At 42.4% G+C, this 24,830-nt stretch overlaps 1 protein-coding gene across 1 annotated transcript in view; it reads right to left on the bottom strand.

Moving 5' to 3' along the window:
• The window catches only part of OLFM2 (olfactomedin 2), a 246,011-nt gene that overhangs the window by 55,819 nt on the left and 165,362 nt on the right, over positions 1-24,830 (bottom strand). The window contains exon 4 of the mRNA XM_040346385.1: positions 19,245-19,464. Within this exon, the coding sequence (XP_040202319.1) occupies positions 19,245-19,464 (220 nt within the window). The remainder of the gene's footprint in view (positions 1-19,244; positions 19,465-24,830) is intronic.

The following is a 24,830-nucleotide window of genomic DNA, read 5'->3' as shown; positions in this document are numbered from 1 at the left end:
TGCTGTACATCATTGAAATCCACTTATATTTGCCCATGTTTTATCCCTTTAAAGACTCTGCAAGCTTCGAGCTATACCTGTTGATGTTCCAGAAACGCACTGAACACTCCTGCTGAGGGCAGACAACATGCCATTTTTATGGACTGAATGATGTTAGCTGTATTCAGCTGTCTTGTACGATAACACTGAATCCCTCCCATTGTTCTCATCTCCACAACATACATACTAATTATTCAGTAGTCCAAGATAATACCTGGGAGGGCTAATTACACTCCTTAAGAAGTCTGACCTCCCTGGCAATAACATTTACCCCGTGCTTGTTATCAAGATTTTCAGCTTCGATATCCTTATTTTTTTTTTTATCACCATAGTTCTTTAACCATTTCCCCACCGGGCCTATTCTGGCACATCTCTCCTTCATGTAAAAATCACAATTTTTTTGCTAGAAAATTAATCAGAACCCCCAAACATTATATATTTTTTTTTAGCAGACAACCTAGGGAATAAAATGACGGTCATTGAAACTTTTTTTCTTGCACGATATTTGCTTAATAATCTTTCAAACGCCTTTTTTGGGGAAAAAAAAACGTTTCATGATTTAAAAAATAACAAAACAGTAAAGTTAGCCCAATTTTTTGTATAATGTGAAAGATGATGTTACGTGGGGAAGAATAGATACCTAACATGTCACGCTTTAAAATTGGGCACACTCATCGAATGGAGGCAAACTTCGGTACTTAAAAATCTCCATAGGCGACGCTTTAATTTTTTTACAGGTTACTATTTTCGAGTTACAGAGGAGGTCTAGTGCTAGAATTGTTGCACACACTCTAATGCACGCGGCGATACCTCACATGTGGGGTTTGAACGACGTTTACATATGTGGGCGGGACTTACATGAGTGTTCGCTTCTGAGCGTGAGCTACCAGGGACAGGGGCGTTTACAAAAAAAATGTATTTTATTTTTATTTTACTTAATTTTTTTTACATTTTTTTTTAACACTTTTATTTCTATTACAAGGAATGTAAGCATCCCTTGTAATAGGAATCACTGTGACAGGTTCTCTTTATGGAGAGATGTGGGGTCAATAAGACCCCACATCTCTCCTCCAGGCTTGAAAGCATGAGATTGTGAAAAAAAATTCACTGATCTCATGCCGACAGCCGCAATTGCGGCTTTGTTTACTTCCGGGTACAACGTCGCGCCCGGGCCTCCGGCGGTCATAGAGATGATGAGTGACCTCTACTGATACGCCCGTCGTAAGTCTTCATGAATCTGGCCCTATGAGGTTTTTTTTTGTTCAACCCAGCAGCTTGAATGTAAAAAAAACTATCAGCTCCGGTTGAAGGCTTGGAGCCACTGTTCTAACTATGCAAAGTTAGTATAGCAATCTCCTCCGCTGAGCTGTTTTGTCACCCACTAGAACACCAGATCAGTGCTCTCTGCCATGCCATTGGCTGGGAGAGCTGATCGGGAGTTGGTCGGCTGCTTGTTTTTCAGCATGCTCGCCCTTTCCACCCATAATCTATGGATGGAGGTGGCGGGCCATTCAATCATCATGGATGAAAAAAGGATGGTTTCATTTTAAGTAATGTTTCTTCTATTTATTCTTGTATTTATTTATTTATTAAACTTAGACTTTAAAGGGGTGTTCCGGCCCCCAAATTTTTTTTTTTAAAGCCAACAGCTACAAATACTGCAGCTACCTGTCCTGGGGTCCAGCGATGTCGGCACCCGCTGCTGATGTTTCCATCAGCTGCCGCCGCCATTACCAAAGTTGTTACATCAGCCTTTAGAGCTTGGCAAACCAATCAGGAACAGTGCTGGTGTACCAATGCATAGGAAATTGGTACACCAGCACTGTTCCTGATTGGGTTGCCAAGCTCTAAGGCCGCGTACACACGGTCGTTCCAAACCGATGAGAATGGTCCGATGGGCCATTTCCATCGGTTCACCGATGAAGTGGCCTAATGGTCTGATGTGCGTACACACCATCGTTCCAAAAACCGATCGGGTCAGAACACGGTGACGTCAAACACACGACGTGCTGAATAAAACGAAGTTCAATGCTTCCAAGCATGCGTCGACTTGATTCTGAGCATGCGCAGGTTTTAAACCGATGCTTTCTGTACTAACCATCGTTTTGGACCGATCGGGCAGCGGTCCATCGGTTCGGTTTTAAAGCATGTTTTAAAATTTTGGACCGAAGGACAACAGACCGATGTGCTATACACACGGTCGGTTTAGACTGATGAAACTGAACCTCGGTCCATTCTCATCGATTTTGTCCGACCGTGTGAACGCGGCCTAAAGGCTGATGAGGATGGATGAATTGATAGCTCATAAGATAACACCTATAAATCTTTTTTTCGAGATATATGGATTGTTTCTGTGCCCTGACATGACTAATACACTATACGAAAAATCGGGCGAAAAATCGGTCGTTCAGACAGTTTGTTTGTTTTTTGGTCAGTTAATGGGCACAAAATCGATAATTGTTGGGACGTTTTTGAGCCGAAAAAACGAAGGACAAGTTTGGAAATTTCCTGCCGAACGAACGATAAATCGGAAGGTTAATGTGTTTCCCGTCCGAACTTTCTGCACTAGGTATGTCCACTGAACGATTTATCGGTCATTACATGATGGCACTATGGTTTGCACTCATGACTGAACATTCGTTTTTCGAAAGTTCGTTCGGACGATTTTTCGTGGAGTGTATGGACAGCATAAGTCACACTTACAGCCTTATAACCTTTTTAACACTGCAAATTTTGAGGCTGGTTTGCCCTCCTTCCTGCCTCTCTCCTGCCTCTCCTCTTTCCTTAGTCCCCTTTCACTATCTCAGACTATTATACTGTGTCTTTAAGGCCCCGTACTCACGACCAAACATGTCTGCTGAAACTGGTCCGCGGACCAGTTTCAGCGGACATGTTCGTTCGTGTGTAGGCAGCAACGTACAGGATTCCAGCAAACAATCGTCGGCCAGACCGTTTTCCAACGAACAACTGTTTCCTGGTCTTGCTTTAAAACAGTCTGCTGGAATCGTGTCCGTCAGACATGTTCGGTCGTCTGTACACAAAAGCAGCGTACAAAAACCCCGCGCATGCTCAGTCCAAATGAGGAGACGGGAGCGCTCGTTCAGGTAAAACTCGCGTTTGTTTGGGATATGGCACATTCGTCATTACAAACCTTTTATTCTAGCAAGAGAACAATGTCTTAAAAAGGCGCACTAAACCACATTTTCTTGCCTTGTTTTATTAATTCTTCTCTTGCTAGAATAACCCCGTTCTCTTGCTGATGCAATTTCAATAGAGTTGTCCCATACTGAAATGTCACATTTCTTGCTTGTGATGTAATCCTTTAATAATGTTTTCTATGCCAGACGTGTGTTTTGGTTGGTGGTCCTCCATAATTTATAGTAGTAATTTTTGTAAAGGAATGTGCATATTTTCTTTTTTTTTTTTGTTGTTTCTAGTTATGTCACCATTTAAAATAGTTTTTTTTTACATGTTTTTTTTATTTTTTAATTTTTTTTTTTTTTTTTTGTGTTTCATTAGAGAATATTAAACCATGTTGGCACACCAAATGTCCCCCCCCCCAAGGAGTGTGTCCTTTGTAAATTACCCATTGTATATTTATTAAAGGTTTGCTGCCTAATAATCCCCACAGTATAACAAACAATAGACATGTTTTCAAATGAAAGCAAAAAGCCTTTTATTCAGGCAAATGTCATCACAAAAAATAAAAAGAACGGCAGCACTAGAATAGATAGCAAACTATATGCAAACTTGCATTTCCAACATGGTGAAGGATAAACTTCCAAGCCTCAGGAGCCAAACACAAAAATATGAAGCAGCAGCACACAAACAAAGGAACCCAAACTGTGGTAGTACAAACAAGATGTCCTTTATGTGGAAGGAAATGGAAGGCAGAAAATCAACGTTTCCTCCTCTTTCCAGCCTTCCCTCCAGGCAGCCTTCCAGCGGATCTAACACGGGGTCTTGCAGGTGGGGTCGATGTGGCAGCAGGAGGATGGTGTTCCGCAAGCCGGGCCGGGTCACATAGCCCAGTCTCTGGGGTCAGCAGGCCCCTCTGCATCCACCAAAGGACCTGGTTCATCAGGGCCTTTGCCAGTCTTCTCTGGTCCTCCTCCCCTTCATTTAAATCATGGGCCAATGAGGCACTGAAGGCCTCTGTGGGGTTGAGGGGGGCCCTCATGATGGCGCTTGCCTCCTGTATCATGCGGAGGCTTGCCTCCTCCACAGGCCTCAACTGCCTCCTTCGGCCTGATGGCCTCACCTGGGGGGGAGAAGACTGGCTGGTGGTGGTTCTCCTGGCCGGGGGGACCTGCTGCAGGCCACTGGGCCCAGCCTCCTCCTGGCTGCCACTGACCCCGGCCTCCTCCTGGCTGCCACTGACCCCGGCCTCCTCCTGGCTGCCACTGACCCCGGCCTCCTCCTGGCTGACAGACACCTGAGGATCTGCCACCTCCTGGCTGATCTCTTCTTCCTGTGTGGAAAAAAAAGGACATTTTTTACAATTTCGCTAAATAAAACCACACTCATTTTCATGTTTTTCGTTTAGTATTTTCTGTTCATTATTACTTGAATACACTCTACTTCTGACCCCTGCAGTTGTCATCTCTGACACCTATTTGTCTGAACACCTTTTTTTTTGCTTTTTCCCAGCTTGGCTTTTTTTTTACAATATCTAATCATTAATCCACCAAGAATTATTTACGCAAGAAATATAGAGGAAACTACTATACCTCCTCATCGAAGGGTGGCAGATCTGCATCTCTGTCAGCCAGGCCCTCTTCCTCCGACTCTGCAGGGCTGTGGTCATCTGGGGAAGGTCCGCTGGAAGGTAGCATGGAGGAAAGGTTGGAAGAAAGACTCGACATCGTTTTCCTGCCTTCCATTTCGTCCCGCAAAAAAGCCATCTGTTTATAATACCACAGTTTGGGTTCCTTTGCTTGTCTTGCTGCTGCTCCTGATTTTTTGCTTTTATTAGCTTTGTATGCTCTCCTGTATGTGCTTCTGAGGTTGGCAAGTTTATCCTTCACCATGTTGGCAGTGCATCCTGGCACCCAAGTTTGCATATAGTTTGCTAGCTCTTCTAGTGCTGCCGCTCGTACCTCTTTATTGCAATATAATGCGTGTTTGGAATTCCACAGGATGGGCGTCTCCTGATATTTTTGGAGTAAGGCCTCTATAGCTTCCTTGGTTTGTAGGAGGTCCATTGAATTTTTTGAAAAATTATATTTCTTTTTGAGTCTAGATTCCAAAAACATAAACCACAGAAAAATAAATATTCAAAAGGATCAGCGTTGACCTTGATCTAATATGTGTCTTCAAATTTATTACCTATATCTAATTACAAACACAGTCTCTCTTGTTTAAACAATGATTGGCAGCTCGGCCGCATTGCTTGTACCAAACATTGATTTGCTAGATGCAGAGCCATTGTTAACATTGCAGTAAATATTTTTAATATAGAAAACTAAACAATGCTTACAAATGACAGTATTCATCTAGGCACTCTTTCATGTGTAAATCTCATGCCCCTGACAATGGATGACATAAAAGACACTTCCTAATGACCTCTGTACAACCAACACTTGAACAATACTTTGCCTGATCTGAATACACCATTCAAAAACTTGTCAATGAGGTACAGCATTGTTCACATCTCTATTTTGTGAGGTGTCCAAAAGCATTTGGATACCAAAATAACATTGTGGTACCCCATAGACAGAATAGCTTAAAAAGGGTGCAACCAACAGCCCAAACCCCCATCCCATGTGTCTACATTTTCAAGGCCTCTGCTGATCACATTTTTAATTTCCTTACCTTCCTGTCTCTCGCTCCTCGTTTCTCACGCTCGCCTAATTACCGCGTAAGATGCGTAATCACGGCGTGCACCTTTTAAACACTCCGCGTATTTATTAAACCCCGCCCTCGTCACCTTTGCGAGGCCCCTAATCAATGAGTTTAGGAAATATGGCGTTAACTGTGTATGTTCTGTATGCGCTCGAAGATTCTCCGCGTAACCGACGTAAACACGTTGTTTGCATTCTCTACACTCCGCGTATGTATTAAACCCCGCCCTCTTCTCCGCCCATGGCGTAAGAATTCATCTTTTCCACGCCCATAATCTCTGTGGGAAAGGAAAGATGGCGATGTCACACGAGCGGGCACGATGCTCTCATGCCACAAGTGAAGGGACAGAGGCAGGGACGTCCCGATCAAGGCAAAGAAGATATAAAGCCACTAATATGCGGTTCCAGGAAATGGTGGAGTTAGTTTACATCATGCGAAAGAAGGACTATGATGGTGAATTAGGGCCATACAAGACCCCTAACCGCCGAAAGGCACATATTATGGACAAGGTGGCGAGGAGAATGCAGAGGCTGTTTGGGATCACCAGGTCCAAGGAACAGCTGAGGAAACGATGGTCAGACTTAAAATTGAGGGAGCCACATCAGATGAAGAAAATACTTAAAATTCTGCGTAAAAGTAAGTAAATATATATTGGGGTTGGGGGGGGGGGGTGATTGTCTGCAATAATGTGTTGCCATGTATATTTCACCATCTGCCTCCTTGGCCTGCTTGTAATTTTAAAGACATGTTGTCATTTATTTTTTATGACCTAAATACCAACATATTTACAAATAGTGTTCTTAGTAAACAACGTAACATCACATAGTTTCTCAGAAAGGCTCGGTTATTCCAGGAACAACACACCTGGACATGGCTCACTGGCTAAAAACTTTGTTTGTAAACATTGTGTAAAAGCTAGTTCTAGAAAATAAAATTATGAGAATGGGAAAGGCAAACAGGATTCATTCTAAAAACAGTGGTAATAAAGCAGATGTTTTCACATCTGCAATGCAGAGCACCTGTGTCTCCCCAAATCAAAAATGGGTTTTGGTAGGGTCTCCCAGAAATACAGTTTAGGGGGGACATCCATGTGTGTCACTTTGCTAAAAAGGGGCAGGATCAGAGCTTGCCATATAGAAGTAATTGCAAAATGTAGGTTTGGTGAAAGATAAAAGTAACTAAATGAAAGCATCTTCTAAGCAATGTGTGCGATTTATGCTCTCCAATATCTGTGTGCTGATGAGTCTACATTTTTTTTGGTTTATTTCAGGGGAAAGAAGTCGCCAGCATTTGGAGGAGGCAGAGAGGGCCAGACAAGGCCAAAATCTGCCATCTCAACATGTGGAGGAGGAGGAGGATGTGGAAGGAGAAGAGGATGTGGAAGGAGAAGAGGATGTGGAAGGAGAAGAGGATGTGGAAGGAGAAGAGGATGTGGAAGGAGAAGAGGATGTGGAAGGAGAGGAGGAAGGAAGAAAGGAGGAAGGAAGAGAGGAGGAAGAAGTAATTTTGGACTTAGAAGTTATAGCAGATGAAGGGCAAGTGGCGGAAGAACAATTTGGCGAATTGAAAGAAGGTGGATTGATGGATGAAGGAGGAGTCCAAGATGATGGGGAAGTGGTGGAAGAAGGAGGAGTGATAGAAGATGATGGGGAGGTGGTGGAAGAAGGAGGAGTGATAGAAGATGTCGAAGAGGTGGAAAGGAGAAGCCCATCAGGTCAGTGTCACCCTAGCTTGATTCAAAAAAACATATGTAGATAGGCCTCATCGAAAAATAATGTTGTAAATGCCATTTTTTTTTTTTTTTTTAGGGGAGGAGGATGGTGTGCCAATATTTTCACGTGCAAGTGCTGCTATAATTATTCAGCAGGTAATGGAGTGCAGCACTGAAATGCACAATATGCGTGAAAGGATGGTTGTCATGGAAGAGAATTTAACAAATGTCCTTTTGGAATGCTGCACGGAAATGGACAATATGCGGCAAAGAATGATGGTCATCGAATCTAATTTTAAAAACATTATTGACATGATGGGCCGTGTCAAAGACTGAAACACCCCCCGCCCATCCCCCGCCCCCACAAACATTTTTACAGTTTTAATAATGAATACGCCAAAATTTGAAGATACACACACAGTGTGCCAACATGTGCTATCTGCCATCACAGAATATCTAATGTCTGTGCTTTGTGGGTCCAACCCCCTCCTCCATCCTCAAGTAGTTGAGAGGAAGGGTTTGCTCCCACAGAACACAGACATTGATCACCCATGATGTCAGATAGCACATGTGGCCATTTGTCTGTTGAACCAATGACATTTGGCGAGTTTGCACTGAATGTGTGTATCTTCCAATTTTGGCGTGTTCCAGTGTGAAAGCACACCATGACTGACTGCTGTTGTGAGTTTTTATATTTTTGGAATTGGATTTTGTTACTTTTTGACCATGTTGAACATTTTGGGATACTATAAAGTTTAGACCATAAAGAATAAACAACGCCAAAAAATTTAAAATATATATATATAGAATTATAAATCTCTCTAATCACTGAATTTAGTGAAGTAGAGATTTGACTCCAAAATCTCACCTAAAAATTTACTTTTTGAAAAACACACCAAAAACAAAAAAAATGGTTAAAAAATTATTGTTTTTTGTGCATAAAAAATATGCCCAAAAAAAAAAATTAAGGCGGTAAACACCCCACCAAAAATAGTCTATATATATATATATATATGTAAACAATAAATCTAACTATATTTGATAAAAAAAAATGTGAACTTGTTAATAAATGTATAATCTGCATAATATTTTTGGTTGAATTACCTGAAAAAAAAAAAAATAATAAAAAAATTTTGTAGACTCCTAAGTACAAAAGCAGGGAGTAATGAAAAAAATATAAAATAATTTTTGGGGTCATGAACAAGCAAAAATGAAAATACTTGACCTCAAAATTTACAAATGGAGTTGCTTCTTATTTCTAGACTCAATACCCTGTTTGTAGATGAGTAAATACTGTGCAAAATGTGGTTAGTTACTAAAAGTGGAGAAATCAATTATGCATTACAATTGAAGAAGTTAGTTAGAGAACCAGGAAGACAGAGAAAAAGAGAAAAAGCATTAATGACAAACAACTGTATAAAGTCCAATGGTCTAATTATTTATTATTTTTGAGAATATTCCTTTCTTTGGGGGCCGAATTAGAAAGAAATATGATCTGGCATAGCAATGGCCCCCCGACCCATGAAGTACTCAACATATTTGTCGCGTACCTCACGAGCTGATTGGGGGGCCAAGCCAGCGCGACCAGTGTCCAGCCCGGGAAGGGGATCTGAGGGTAGTCTTGCCTCAGAACCGATGTCGGGTAGGTACGTCTGGGAGTGCCTGCGTAAAAAGTTGTGCAAAATGCAGCAGGCAAATACAACGGTGTCCAATTTATATTCCGCCAGATGTATCGATGTCCTGAACAGGCGGAACCGGTTGGTGAGTATCCCAAAGGCATTCTCGACTACCCTCCGAGCCCTGGCCAACCGAAAATTAAACACACTCCTCTCTGAGGTGAGGGTCCTCTGGGGAAAAGGCCGCATGAGGTGAGGACCAAGCCCGAAAGCCTCGTCCGCTAGGAACACAAACGGAAGTCCTTCCACATTATCTTCATCTGGTGGCAATGCCAGACCACCAGCTTGGAGACGATCATAGAAATCAGTCCGTGCGAACACTCCCCCATCAGACATCCGGCCGTTCTTCCCCACGTCCACATATAGAAACTCATACTGTGCCGACACCACCGCCATCAACACAATACTATGATAACCCTTGTAATTATAATAGTAGGACCCCGAGCGGGGTGGGGGCACAATGCGGACGTGTTTCCCATCTATTGCTCCACCGCAGTTTGGAAAATCCCACCGCTGGGCAAATTGGGAAGCCACAGACTGCCATTCCTGTGGTGTGGAGGGTAGCTGTGGGGACAAACAAAAAAAGAGATTTAGTACTTTGTAACAAAAACATCCTACAAGCATCCTTGTGACAGTTCACAGTATTAAAATTGCATTAGAAAAATGTGCATGGAGAATTTGGGAAATGAAATATATAGGGCCACTTCATTAAGAGACTCCACAGCCCTCTGATGGGGACAATAAAAGTTTGAAGGGGGGGGGGACACAAAAAACAAAAAGTCCTGTTTTAAAAAATGGCAAGGTGGGTTTGTCCCTAGGATAGCATGCTGGACAGGTTAATATTGGGTAAGGGACAAATATGCAGGTAGGTCAAGAAAAAAACATGTAAAAGCTGATATCAACATGCATAGGGAGAAAAGGTAACGTTAGTTAAACACACAGCATATCTGGGAAAATAAAAATAAAGTTAGTTGGCCACATTATTACAGCCAGGAAACTTACCTTAATATACTCCTCATGCATAACTTTGATGATGGCAGCACACGTGTCCGGTATGATGACCCCAAGCGCCTGCGGAGAGATGCCTGTCGAGAACTTGAGGTCCTGCAGGCTCCTCCCAGTCGCCAGGTACCGCAACGTGGCAATAAGCCTCTGCTCGGCCGTGATGGCTTGGCGCATCACAGTGTCCTGCCTCGTGATATAGGGGGACAGAAGTTCCAGCAGACTGTTGAATACGGGGTCCGTCATGCGGAGAAAATTCCTAAAGTCATTAGGATTATTCTCCTGGAGTTCCCTAAGCAGAGGCATATGTGAGAACTGGTCACGCTGGCGCAACCAATTCTTGGTCCAGAAACGCCTCCGCCCCCTGTTTCTGGCCAAAGTACTGGACAAATGAACATATCCAGCAGCCATCCCATAAACAGCACCAACTCGCGAAAATTGACGCTGCTGCTCCATCATGGCTTCAAACCGGCCGGCTGGTCAGTCAAGAACACACTGAAACAGAAAGCACTCGCAAATCCAGCACTACCTGCGACAAACGCGTGACAAACAGATACGAGCGCACAGGATGCAACTGCTAAAGCAGAAACAACCTGCTAGCCTATAGCCGAATGACAACTACGTTACCGCAAGCACACGCACTGAACCCGTGAATACACGCTGTCAAAGCCTGGAGACCGAGAAGCGCGAATCAGCTCTAACCAAACCTTCACTAACACGAGCAAACCCGTAACTAGCAAAAGAGGAACAGAGGGCGGCGCCATTAAGTTTGGTCTTCCCCTTTATAGTGACGTCGTACGTAGTTTACGTGCACGCGTTCCGGTACGACGGTAATTTGGTCCGCTGGTGTGTACACGCCAGCGGAACCAAACACAAATCAGCCTTGTACGCCGGAAACTGTCGGGCAGACAGTTTCCAGCGCACAGATCCGGTCGTGAGTACAAGGCCTAAGACTCGCTTGTGATAAAGCATTGGGCAGAAGGCAGTTCTCTGTGGGCCTCTGAGGATTTATATGTGTTTTGTTGTAATGTTTTTATCACATAATTGTACGCCTTTCATACTGGATCTGTATTCCTGGTCTGATTCACTCTTAGTGATTTTTTTAATGGTCTCTTCCTTTTATGTTGTTAAAAATTGATTGTGTATTAAAAAAAAAAAAAAAAAACAGAAGTGGTTGTGTTAAAATTGCAGCTTCAAGCAAGACCAAGCATTAATTTGGTTACATAATGATACATAGGAGTTTGGTAAATATAGGGCTACATGCACAATGGCTGTTTAGCCCATGTGCCTAAAATCCAGGGCACTGTTTCAGCTTCCAGCCCTGCTGCCAGAAGCCAGTAAACATTTTTTACGGGCTTAAATAAGCTGGCTGGGCATACATCCCTTGATGCACATGGCCCTAACGTGAGCACTACTCGGTACAGCATCCAGCCTCAGCATATTTCAGCCTGTCATAGTCTTTGACAGGCTGCTGGCAGGATGCTGCATCTGTGCCATTAAGGCGCCTTAAAGCGGCAGTAAACCTGCAGCAAGTTTTTTTTTTTTTTTTGCATAAGGCAAAAGGCATAATGAGCCAGTATGCACCGCATACTAGCCCATATGAAATACTTACCTTGGAACGAGGCGTGGGGAACTTACCTGGTCCATGCCAAGAGAGATGTCATCTTGCCTCAGCGTGTCTTCCGGGTATCGCCACTCCAGCGATGTGAGTGGCTGAAACGGCGATGTCGTCACTCCCGCAAATGCGCGTGGGAGACTTCTTTCCGGCAAGATCCGGCGGCTGCCGGGCCTTTAGCTGAGGGACCCTCCCCGCGCTTGCGCCGCTGCAGTCAGCGGCTCATTGCAAGTGGAATATCTCCTAAACCGTACAGGTCTAGGAGATATTCTTTTTACCTACAGGTAAGCCTTATTATAGGCTTACCTGTAGGTAAAGGTGGTAGTACAGAGTTTACTACCACTTTAAAGACTCCAGGATTTGTCACACATGGGCAAGAGGTCTAAGGTTGCCCTTAGGCCCTGTACACACGATCAGTCCAAACTGATGAAAACGGACTGAAGGCTGAAGTCCGATGGTCTGATGTGCCTACACACCATCAGTTCAAAATCCGCGGTGACGTAAAACACAATGACATGCTGAAAAAAACGAAGTTCAATGCTTCCAAGCATGCGTCGACTTGATTCTGAGCGTGCGTGGGTTTTGAACCGATGCTTTTGTGTACTAACCATCGGTTTTGACCGACGGTCAGGCGTCCATCAGTCCAATTTTAAAGCAAGTTTTAAAACTTCTGAAGGACAAAAGTCCGATGGGGCATACACACGGTAGGTTTGGACTGATGAAACTGGACTTCAGTCCGTTTTCATCAGTTTGGACTGATCGTGTGTACAGGGCCTAAGATGGATTGTTTTTTGATCAGCCCATCCACGCTGCAAGCGAGTTGGATGAAGGATTCCTCCTCATTGTGCTACTGTATTCTGACATTGAGACTGCTCCGCTGCCAGAATACACTGATCAGCGTTGCAGCCGATTGGCTGCAGCAGCTGATTGAATGAAAACTTTCCAACATCTCATTAGACAAAATATGATTGTTAGAATTTATTATACAGGATTTATATAAAGTTGCTCTATCAAGCAGGAATAGCCATAGATTGATCGAATATCAGCCAGTCCTGTTAGTTTTAGAATGAGTGGAGAGGGATTAGAACCACTTGCCAGGTTTTTATTGTTGTCTGTACCCCATTAGGGAGATTCTCCTTCTCTATTTGTCCTGTTTACCATTATCATTATAAGTGAATGTAAAAAAAATCCAGAATTTTGGGTTGGAAAACTAGTTCTGGGGACCTTGGGGGCCCCAAAGGATTCCCTTAATTTGCAGCGATTTCTTTTAATTTCCTGTTTTGGGTATGGGACAGAAAGTGAAGGTAAATCTACACAATGGGACACGGCAAAAGAAAAAAAAACTGACTGGGGTTTTAAAACCCCCCTTACTTTATCCAAAATGAAAAGTAAATATACAATATTTATAGAAATATATATAAAATTAAGAATTCGATTTACACTCTTTTTAAGAAGTGAATGTGCTAAAAATTGAAATTCACATTGTCTGTGCATTTTAATCGCTTGCTGACTGCCCTACAGCACATTTACTGCTACAGGGTGCCCTGTGATTCTACACGGCAGGTCCTGCAGACCCGATGACCGCTGACACCCACTAATCGTTCTGTACACAAGCAGAATGGCAGTCTGCCTATGTAAATAAGGCAGATTACCATTCTGTCAGTACAGAAGGCACGGATCCTGTGTTCCTGTAAAGCAGAAACACTAATCCATGCCTTCCACTAGTAAAAGCACCTCCTCCACAGTTAGAAAACACATTTTAGTTACACAGTAAACCCTTTGATTGCCCGTGATGTTAAACCCTTCCCAGACAGTGTTATTAGTACAGTGACTATTTTTAGCACTAATCACTGTATTAGTGTCACTGGATCCCAAAAGTATTAAAAGTGTAAATTAGGTGTCCGACTTGTCTGAGGCAATAAAGCAATGCCAAATGTAGAAAAGAATGTTTGGACAGCCGCACTCTGAAGAAACCTTGTTTCACACTATTGGTTAGTGCTTGCCGGCACCTGGGTTTCTCTGAGAGGTTACGGATTTATCCACATACCCATCTGGAGCGGTGACTACAATTTCAATAAAGCAATGCCACTATAAGTTGCTGATAGCTGCCATTACTAGTAAAAAAAATTATAAAAATTCCATAAATATATCCCATAGTTTGTAGACACTATGGCCCGGTTTCACATATGAGAGCGCATCTTTGTGCGGGCGTAACGTATCCTATTTACGTTACGCCTCCGCAACTTTGACAGGCAAGTGCAGTATTCACAAAGCAAAGTTGCGGCGGCATAACGTAAATAGGCCGGCGTAAGCCCGCCTAATTCAAATGTGGAAGATGTGGGCGTGTGTTATGTAAATTTATTGTGACCCCACATAAATGACGCTTTTTACGAACGGCGCATGCGCCGTCCGTGAAACTATCCCAGTGCGAATGCTCCAAATTAACCCGCAAAAAGCCAATGCTTTCGACGTGAGCGTAAATGACGCCCAGCCCTATTCGCGAACGACTTACGCAAATGACGTAAAACGTGAAAAATTTGACGCTGTTCCGACGTCTATACCTAACATTGGTACGCCTCATCTACGCCACATAGAGCAGGGGTAACTTTACGCCGGAAAAAGCCTAACGTAAACAGCGTATCTGTACTGCATCGGCCGGGCGTACGTTCGTGAATAGGTGTATCTAGCTGATTTACATATTTCTAGGCTTAAATCGGTTAGCGTAAATATGCAGTTAAGATACGACGGCGTAGGAGACTTACGCTGGTCGTATCTTAGAGAAATGTTGGCGTATCTGATTCTTTGAATCAGGCGCCAAGATACGACGCCTCAGACTCAAAGATACGACGGCGTATCTGGAGATACACCGTCGTATCTCCTACGTGAATCTGGGCCTATAACTTTTGCATAAACCAATAAATATACGCTAATTTGGATTTAAAAAAAAATATGTAGCAGAATACAAATTGGCCTAAATTGATGAAGAAATTCAATTTTTATTGAATATGATTTAGAGCATAAAGTAAAAAATATTGTTTTTTTTTTTCAAAATTTTCAATCTTTTTTTGTTTATAGCGCACAAAAAAAAAAGGTGATCAAATACCACCAAAAGAAAGCTCTATTTGTGGGGAAAAAGGACGTAAATTTTGTTTGGGTACAGCATTGCACGACCGCGCCATTGTCAGTTAAAGTAATGCAGTGCCGTATCGCAAAAAATGGCCTGGTCAGGAAGGGGGTAAATCCTCCGGAGGTGAAGTAGTTAAAGAATCTCTTTCTGAGATAAGATGGAGAAATGGATATGCTTCAAGATTTATGAGTATTATAAATTTATTGTTGGTTAGGATGACAACCCAAAGGACTTATGGCACCGATATTCATGACACAGATGGTCAAGTTAGACTGTGAAGTAAATCATTTAATAAAATCAGCATTCTTACATCTGGAGTTTGTGGCAAACAGTATGTAGAATCCCAATGTAACTTCACAGTCTCCGATGAGAGCCAACCAGGAAGGGGAAAAATAGTAGCAAGACATGCAGCAGATGTAAAGCTTGTGTATACCAAACCCTGTAACTGTGTTGGCGGGCTGAACAGCGGCATGCACGGACGCGAGGGGAGCAGACGCCAGCTTTAGCTGTAAAGCTGCATCTGGTGCATCCCATCACCCCCCAGATGGGACCGTCTAGTTGAGGGAAAACAAGCTCAGGGCTCCCACTGGTTCTGTATTATGGTGTGTTGTATAATTATTTCATTATATATTATAATGTAATACTAATAGAAATAAAGTGCACAATAAATGTAATGTGCTTGAATTATCCCGAAACCACAAAACCGGCCCCTAATGCCAAAAAGGTTGGGGACCACAGTTTAAGACCACCTCTATTATTGACTGCTAATTATTAGTTTTAAACCTAGTGTGTACTTGACTACACAGTGCTGTATAGATGCCTTGTGTAATGATATCACGTACTGGGCACACTAAAAGCTGTGTCTGGAGGCCATGTTGTTCAAGGATCATAGGTCGGTCTTGACGGGTTTGTACAACAGTTACATATTGCAGCAGCAAATACCTAGGAATGCACCTCCATAACCTTTTAATTTAGCTCACATTTCAAATGACCTGTTATCTCCAATGAGGCTGGAGATCTGGCAGACTCTGCTAGCAATCATCTCCTACAGCTTATCACTGTCCAGAGGGGATTGCAAGTGACCTATCGTAAAACTATAACAGAATCCTTCAGTTCTGTCACCCATTGTTTGTAGGGCAATCAAATCCATTAGGAATACATAGAATGCCATAAAATGTCTACTTATGCCTAATTAATTCATACTGCCCAAGACCGTATACAGAAATTCACAACGACCTGGGCCTGCTGGTCACATTTCAGGAATTTGGAATATTACAAGTCCTTCTTCCCTTGTTAGCAAGTGACTATCCGGTTAAGGGACCCTTATGACCTGGACCCCCCTTTTTTTTTCCTTCTTGTCTTTTTCCTTTCCCCCCCACCTAGGGCCCTGTGCCCCCATGGCGATATAACCAACCAAATTTTCCCGGGTTCCACACCTTATACACCTTTTTGTCTTCCCTACTTTAGGGACATCAAGCCTAAGGTTCCAGTTACGACTGCGGTTAGGCCTGTTGATATTGGCCTCCGGGGCATTGCAATTATTCTCATTGCTCCTTGATTCCATTTAGGCACCGTTCTTGAGTCACAAGAATGTCGGTTATCCATAAGTGGTTTTTAGGCTTATAGAATTTATCTGGTGATATGTGCAGTACCGCACGGTTCTAATACACATGTTTACTGATGTCGTAACAACTTACGTTACCTTATAAGATATTCTGTCATGTTCACATTAGCAGAAGATTTGTCATGTTATGCTAAATATGCATTTATGTACACATGTATATGTATAATTACTTTTTTCCTAATAAAAATCTTTTGTGGAAAAGAAAAAAAAAATGTCTACCTAGGCCTAATGAAATCGTAAAAAGAAGCCAAGCTTTAAGCGACCTCTCAGAGACCCCCCTGTCCAATTTACAATTTAACAAAATCCACACACAATTTATAAAACCAGACAACACCATGACACATTAGTATTAAGTATATATTGGAAAGGGAATATCAAACCGAACAAATTGAAATTATACTCAATTAAGCTAGAGCATACAGAAGGGGAGATAGCAGTCTCCTACCTCCTGGGTGACAGGCCCCTCTGATATACTCTGTGTTTGGTATCACCCGACATAAAAATGAATAGTGAACAATAATCTATCAGTTTCTAGAATTCAACCTGTACATATTAGAAGATATCAATATTAGTATAAAACTATGTGTAAGGGAGGGCCATGATACAGTCATAAACATGATGGCCACTCCTTAGACGCTTAATTGGTCAATTGGCCACTATCAACACCCCTTTGATCCCAGAGAAAAAGGGGAATGCCAGGACAGTTTACCAGTTCTCGTTAACATCAAACCAAGGAACACCTAACAGGAATCATGAGGGCCACTGTACCATTGTTGCTTATTCGCTGGACTCAGCTGAAACCAAGATTTGCAAGTATTCACCCTTTTCAACTCTTTTTTTATTTCTCTGTTTTAGTGTCTGTTTATTTCTTCGTAACACCCTTTTTTCTGTAAATATTTTATCTAAAGGATAGATTTGACAAGATTTGGGTTTCCTGGGACCGCTCTATATACAGCTCTTCTCATTGATATTTCTACTAACACCCTGCATTTGTCTTTATTTAATTCGTGAAGGTTTTACCCCCAACTCCCTCTTTGGTTTTGTAATGGTTTTTGTATGCCACTTATTACCATCTTCTCCCCTCTTTTAACCTCCTTGACCCCACCTTCTGTTACCTATCCAACTCTCATCCCTTTAATGATGGACATAGCCTCTTATTGTATGGTAGCTTTTTCTTTTTGATGATCAACCTACACTGATTCTTATCTGTTTTTTTTATAATTTTTAATCATTTTAATTATTTTAACAATTTTTTTGTTTATAATGCGTTTAATGCCACTGTTTTATATTTTTCAACTGCTTATTTTTCTAATTGATATTTCAAAATACTGTTTGATATGTATTCTTCTGAATTATAAAAAAAAAAAAAAATACAATTTAAAATAAAAATAAAAATAAAATTGTCTCTAAAGCATTTAATGCAAACTAAAATAATCCCTGTCTCTTGAAGAGCGCCACTGTATATGATAAATCTCTGACTATATCTGTCTGTTGTGACAGTGTGTGTACGGACGTTTACTTTTCATAATTGTTATTGCTAAAATTGGGGAAGTTCCGACTCTTCTGTAAAAGTCAGTGGTGGCAGTTAAAGGGTTAATTGCTTAATTAACTTAACCCAGTGACAATCGCTCTCATGCCGCGTACACACGATAATTTTTCGGCATGAAAAAAAACGACGTTTTTAAAAAACGTCATTTAAAATGATCGTGTGTGGGCTTCACATAATTTTTCGGGTTCTGAAAAACAACAAATTTTTTTTTTCGAACATGCTGCATTTTTTAACAACGTTTTAAACAATGTCGTTTTTCGGGTTGTAAAAAATTATCGTGTGGGGGCTAAAACGACGTTAAAAACCCGCACATGCTCGTTCTGGTAAAACTACCGTTCGTAATGGAGTAAGCACATTCATCACGCTGTAACAGACAGAAAAGCGTGAATCGTCTTTTACTAACACAAAATCAGCTAAAGCAGCCCCAAGGGTGGCGTCATCCGCAAGGAACTTCCCCTTCATAGTGCCGTCGTATGTGTTGTACGTCACCGCGCTTTGCTAGAGCATTTTTTAAAAACGATCATGTGTGGGCAATGTCGTTTTAATGATAAAGTTTGAAAAAACAACGTTTTTTCGAGATGCTGAAAACGTCGTTTCTTTCATGCCAAAAAATGATCGTGTGTACGCAGCATCAGGCTGCTGACACCTAGATTGTGGTTTCTGAGAGCTGAAAAATCTTTGTGGAGGGCGCAGCTGAGAGTGGCATTGTTACGCGTGGGGTGTGAGATTGGCCAGCCCTTTGCCACGAGTTGGTGATAAGTGCAGGAGTCTGACATCGATGTTACATCACACCTTGCACAGCTGATTTAACAGGAAAGTGTTGCAAAGTGCTGCAAAAACTGTTAGACCGATAGAAGTAGAAGTTGTTATTACAATGTGTGTCTGATTGCATATTTATTTTTAGGACTTCAGTGGTAAACTGAAGCAAAAAGTGAAAAAGTAAAACGTTAAATATTTATACAGTACAAACATTTTATTGTTATTTTTGGGGGTTATTTTAATGTAGAATGCCTACTCATAGCAACGAACCTGTAAGTGATATAGCAATTATACATACCCAACTTCTGCATGCAGGCATGTAAGCGGGCCTCCAGAATCATGACTCGTTGTTGCAGTTCTTCGTAGTCATAAGCCCCCATCTCCTCTTGGATCAGTAGAAGAACATTGGAGAGGTTCCTCACCTCCTCTTTTAACTGGACAATCATCTTGGTGTCTGACTTGTACTGGTCAAGAACAGGGATCAGAGGTAACAGCTGTTTCATTTTATCCTTTAGCTCCTGAAAAAAAATGCATAAGATCACTTTAAATGCTATGAAGCTGACCAGCTGGAAAAAAATTATAAAATTAGTATACTGGTAACATGAGTCAGTGTGGAACAGGTATGGTAAGTAACATATTGAGATAATAGCTTAACATGATCCTAACCTGACCTAAAATTAGCCTACGGTAACTACTGAACTGAAGTGCAGACACTTTGTGGTATCTGTTAGTAATCTCTCCGTCCACATCAAACCCCTTGTATTCCTGGCCCAGGCTGTACATAGGGACTCAACTTCTTTCCAAATTAAGATTATTTTTACCACCCCTCCCATCATTATGCCACATCACACAAAATGCCACTCCACCATCAAATGCAAGAGCCTCTTCTGTCTATGTGGCTTAGCCATTGGACAGTTGAGTGATAAGAGGTGGGGTTTACCAACAGGAGGGGCAGGGATTAAAGTCGAACTAAACCCTCCTGTCCTAAACAGCCAAGGAAGATGCCATCTTAAGCCTCGTACACACGGCCGAGGAACTCGACGTGCCAAACACATCGAGTTCCTCGGCCAGTTCAGCCCTGAAGCCGCCGAGGAGCTCGGCGGGACGAGAGCTCCCATAGAACAACGAGGAAATAGAGAACATGTTCTCTATTTCCTCGCCGAGCTCCTCGTCGGCTTCCTCGGCCGAAAGTGTACACACGGCCGGGTTTCTCGGCAGAATTCAGCCAGAAACTCGGTCGGAAGCTGAATTCTGCCGAGGAAACTGGTCGTGTGTACGGGGCCTGAGTCTCTGTTTGATCTGCAGTGGCCATGGTGCTGCACAGGTGACTAGTTATGACACCAGTCATTTGATTGTTTGACCGTTTGGTTGAGAGCTCAAGAAACAATGACAGTTATCATTTTTGGCATGCCTTGAATGTATATGTTTTGGAAAACCATTAAAGCAGAATTACCTGCCTGTTCACCATCTTCTTTAGAGTGTACAATGAGCTTCATATGTGTACATTCTGGGCCCACCTTGGTGCCAAAATGAGTGAGATCCCATGAGCATCAGAAGGAGTTAGGTCATCCCAGTTGGCCAATCAAGACCTTCCATCCAGAAGAACTCAGGGGGAAGTTTTTGACACCAATGAAGGAGCTCACGAAATTGTACCACTGAAGTGGAAGTAAGTATATGTGAGCTGTAGTTCCAATGTCCAATGTTTTTTTTTTAATGTATCCCTATTTGGGCTGCTGTGATTAAAAGAAAGGAAACTTGTAAAATCACTACATCAGAGCTGCTCTCTCCAACCATCTCCTCCTGTCCCTGTACTGGGCATCAACCCCCAGAGCGCAGTGTCATCAGGGACCCTGAGCCTGAGCTGGCTATGTAAGATTGCATTTAAAGGCATTCACATACCACAACCTGGTGATGTCTGAGCACCATTCTATGCAGTGCTGAAGCCCACCCACCACTCAATTCTTGACAAAAAGTGACAGGCCTTGTCATGTGACTGTATGGAAAACATTTAGAATTATGGTTTACATTTTTTAAGCTAAGTGCAGGAGGGGTGGCGGGGGGTAGGCAAAGGACAGAGTGTTTGGGCTTTAATATTGGTATGGCAAGAAGTTAAAACCCCATTTACAGCACAGACCAGCATCCAAGGATTCCCACACAGTGACTGCCCTTCAGCACTGTTGTAACCTGAAAGCTGAACTCCAGGAAGCTATAAAGGCACAAATGAATGCTCTGCTGTAATCATTACATTATCGTAATCATTTTGCTCCGAGGAAACTTGTGTGTCAAGTGAAACGCGTGACATCATTATCATTGGGACTGTGATGCCCTTAATCAGACAGAAGCCAAAAAAAGTCTTGCATTACCACCCCAGCTACTTAGCTAGGATCCAATCCACCAAGAGACAAGGAGTGTGTACACAGACATGGAAGTGCCATGGAAGTTGATCCCGGAATTGTCCAGTGGATCCTCTGATGCCGTTGTGGATGGGTGAGATCTTTTGAATTGGAGATACAGTACACCTCTACTTTCCTGTGTTAATCTTCTTGGCAACACTTTTCCTAACTACACACCATTCATACCCACATTAAATCCACTGCCTGTCGGCTCTCCTCTCCACCAACTTGGCTGCTGCTCTTTGTTATACAGAGGGAACTGCTATTTACACGGAACTTTACTGCTGCCCGGCCAAAGGATTTAACAGCACCTCTGAGCTCTGAATGAGTGTGGGATCCTTTCCATTACTCATCCACCCTGTATAGCTATATTTGGGGTTTATATGGGAATCCTGGGACTGGCTTTCTACTTTAAGGCTGGGTTCACACTACTACACTACTTTCATCCTACTTTGCTCTGTGTTCAATGTTTCCCTATGAGAGCGTCTTGTAGCGTCCTACACAAGTTGGTCCGACTTTGAAAATGCTCCCTGTACTACTTTTGGTCCTACATTGATCCTACTTCAGGCCCATTGAATATCATTGAAGTCGGACCAAAGTAGTATCCTGTTCATGAAAGTAGGATGGATGTAGGACCAATGTAGGATAAATGTAGGACCAATGTAGCAGAGCAAAGTAGGATGAAAGTAGTGTAGTAGTGTGAACCCAGCCTGAGGCTGGGTTCACACTTGTCCGACAAACGGTCCTACATTGGGAGCCTCATGTAGCATGACGTGTGAAAATCAATGTTTCCCTATGAGAGCCGTCTTAACTGGTCCTACACAAGTCGGTCCGACTTTGAAAATGCTCCCTGTACTACTTTGGTCCTACATTGATCCTACTTCAACCCATTGAATATCATTGAAGTCGGACCAAAGTTGTATCCTGTTCATGAAAGTAGGATGGATGTAGGACCAATGTAGGATAAATGTAGGACCAATGTAGCAGAGCAAAGTAGGATGAAAGTAGTGTAGTAGTGTGAACCCAGCCTCAGGCTGGGTTCACACTACTACACTACTTTCATCCTACTTTGCTCTGTGTTCAATGTTTTCCTATGAGAGCGTCTTGTAGCGTCCTACACAAGTCGGTCCAACTTTGAAAATGCTCCCTGTACTACTTTTGGTCCTACATTGATCCTACTTCAGGCCCATTGAATATCATTGAAGTCGGACCAAAGTAGTATCCTGTTCATGAAAGTAGGATGGATGTAGGACCAAAGTAGGATAAATGTAGGACCAATGTAGCAGAGCAAAGTAGGATGAAAGTAGTGTAGTAGTGTGAACCCAGCCTCATACTCTGTTATCACCACCTGTGAATTGAAGTTCCATTACTACACCTACTCACTACTTTGCTCTACTCCCCTGTATAGGGAATTGAACTTGCAAGTGTGTATGTGTGAGGATGGAAGCATGACTGATGCAGCTGCTGTCTGAGTTGACAACATTGTCATTTTTAATTATGCAATGGTGAAGGTTTTTGTCTTTTACATGCTTAATTAATACATTTTTGGTAGTTTTTCAATAACAATCAACTCTCCTTGATGATTTATCTTAAGGATCTTTAGCCCTCTTAAATTATATGCTGCTCTAATCTAGGGAGGTTACTGTCTCCTTGATTTGAGATGGCTGCTACTTGGTTTAGGTTTAATTGGAAGTAATTATTAATACCTAACAATGAAGGTGTAGCTCCTTAGTCTTTTTTATCTTTTGTTATTCATGTGCCTATGGGAATGTTTGACCATTCTTCCAGAAGCGTATTTGCAAGGTCAGGCACTGATGTTGGGCGAGAAGGCTTGGCTTGCAGTCTCCACTCTAATTCATCCCAAAGGTGTTCTATCAGGTTGAGGTGCAGGCCAGTAGTCAGGTTCCTCCACCCCAAACTTGCTCATCCGTGTCTTTATGGACCTTGCTTTGTGCACTGGTCCAAATCATTTGGTGGAGGGGGGATTATGGTGTGGGGTTGCTTTTCAGGGGTTGGGCTTGGCCCCTTAGTTCCAGTAAATATAACTTTAAGGGGTCAGCATACCAAAACATTTTGGACAATTTCATGCTCCCAACTTTGTGGGAACGTTTTGGGGATGGCCCCTTCCTGTTCCAACATGACTGTGCACCAGTGCACAAAGCAAGGTCCATAAAGATATGGAAGAGTGAGTTTGGGGTAAAGAATCTTGACTAGCCTGAACAGAGTCCTGACTTCAACCTGATAAAACACAGTTGGGATGAATTAGAGCAGAGACTGTGAGCCACGCCTTCTTCCAGTATCAGTGCCTGGCCTCACAAATGTGCTTCTGGAAGAATGGTCAAACATTCCCATAGACACACTCCTAAGCCTTGTGGACAGCCTTCCCAGAAGAGTTGAAGCTGTTATAGCTGCAAAGGGTGGGCCAATTCAATATTGAACCCTACGGACTAAGACTGGGATGCCATTAAAGTTCATGTGCGTGTAAAGGCAGGCATCCCAATATTTTTCACAATATAGTGTATATATTCAGGAGTTTGCCTGGAGTTCAGCTTTAAAAATGTAGGTTATAGTGTTACATTTTTTTTACTTTTTACTCAAAAAACAGACCTCCAGTTACTGCATGACTACAAATACTGTTTGCTGATGATGCACGGCAGGAGTTGTATATTTACAGTTTATAGACAGCAAAAAATAATTTCCAACCTCTACAGCATGACAAGCTATCTGAGTAACCAGGAATTTGTTGTGAAGCTCACAGCGTCATTTAGCCTGTAAATACAATGTGCTGTGATGCAGGATGTATCAGCACTCAGAATATATGAGAACGACAGATTCAACAGATCGATACGAGTAATAAAAATCCACTATATGGTGCAGATAGCAGAACAGATAGGAAGACTAAACACATACTGTAGCAACAGAAGACAATTCCTTTGGACTTTTTTCGTCATGGGACATTTGTTAAGATGAAAACCAAGCAAATGAAACCGATTTAAAGGACTGAAAATCCCAATAAACAGCAAACGGCTTTCCAGCGTGTGACGAGATTGAATTTACAATGCTCCACTAGACTTGTCACTGGTTGTGGGATTCTTCACAGTGGGAATACTTCATGTGCTGCCAAAATTCAAGTACTATAGTTTGTCTGAAATAAAGTGCGACAATAAAACGATCTTCCTGGCAACTCAAAAACCGAAAACTCCAAAACTGTTACAGGTTTGGATTCTCCATCTGGGGCAAATTGCCTAACAACACTCCAAAGCTGTGATTGACTTTATTATGAGTAATATCTCACGTGGTTCTCCTCAATATACACCAGGGGTCTCCAAACTGCAGCCCAGAGGCTGGATGTGGCTCTTTGCTTGCCTTTATCTGACCCTTGGGGCATTATTCCTCCCACTGATATGAAACACTTTTCTACCAACTTACATCAACAATGGGGCACCATTTCTGCCTCTGACGCGAACAATGGGGCCTTATTCGTCCCAATA

The sequence above is a fragment of the Rana temporaria genome, chromosome 3, assembly GCF_905171775.1.
Source record: "Rana temporaria chromosome 3, aRanTem1.1, whole genome shotgun sequence".
In the NCBI taxonomy this organism is placed as follows: Eukaryota; Metazoa; Chordata; class Amphibia; order Anura; family Ranidae; genus Rana; species Rana temporaria.
This window is presented reverse-complemented; position numbering and strand designations above follow the sequence as displayed.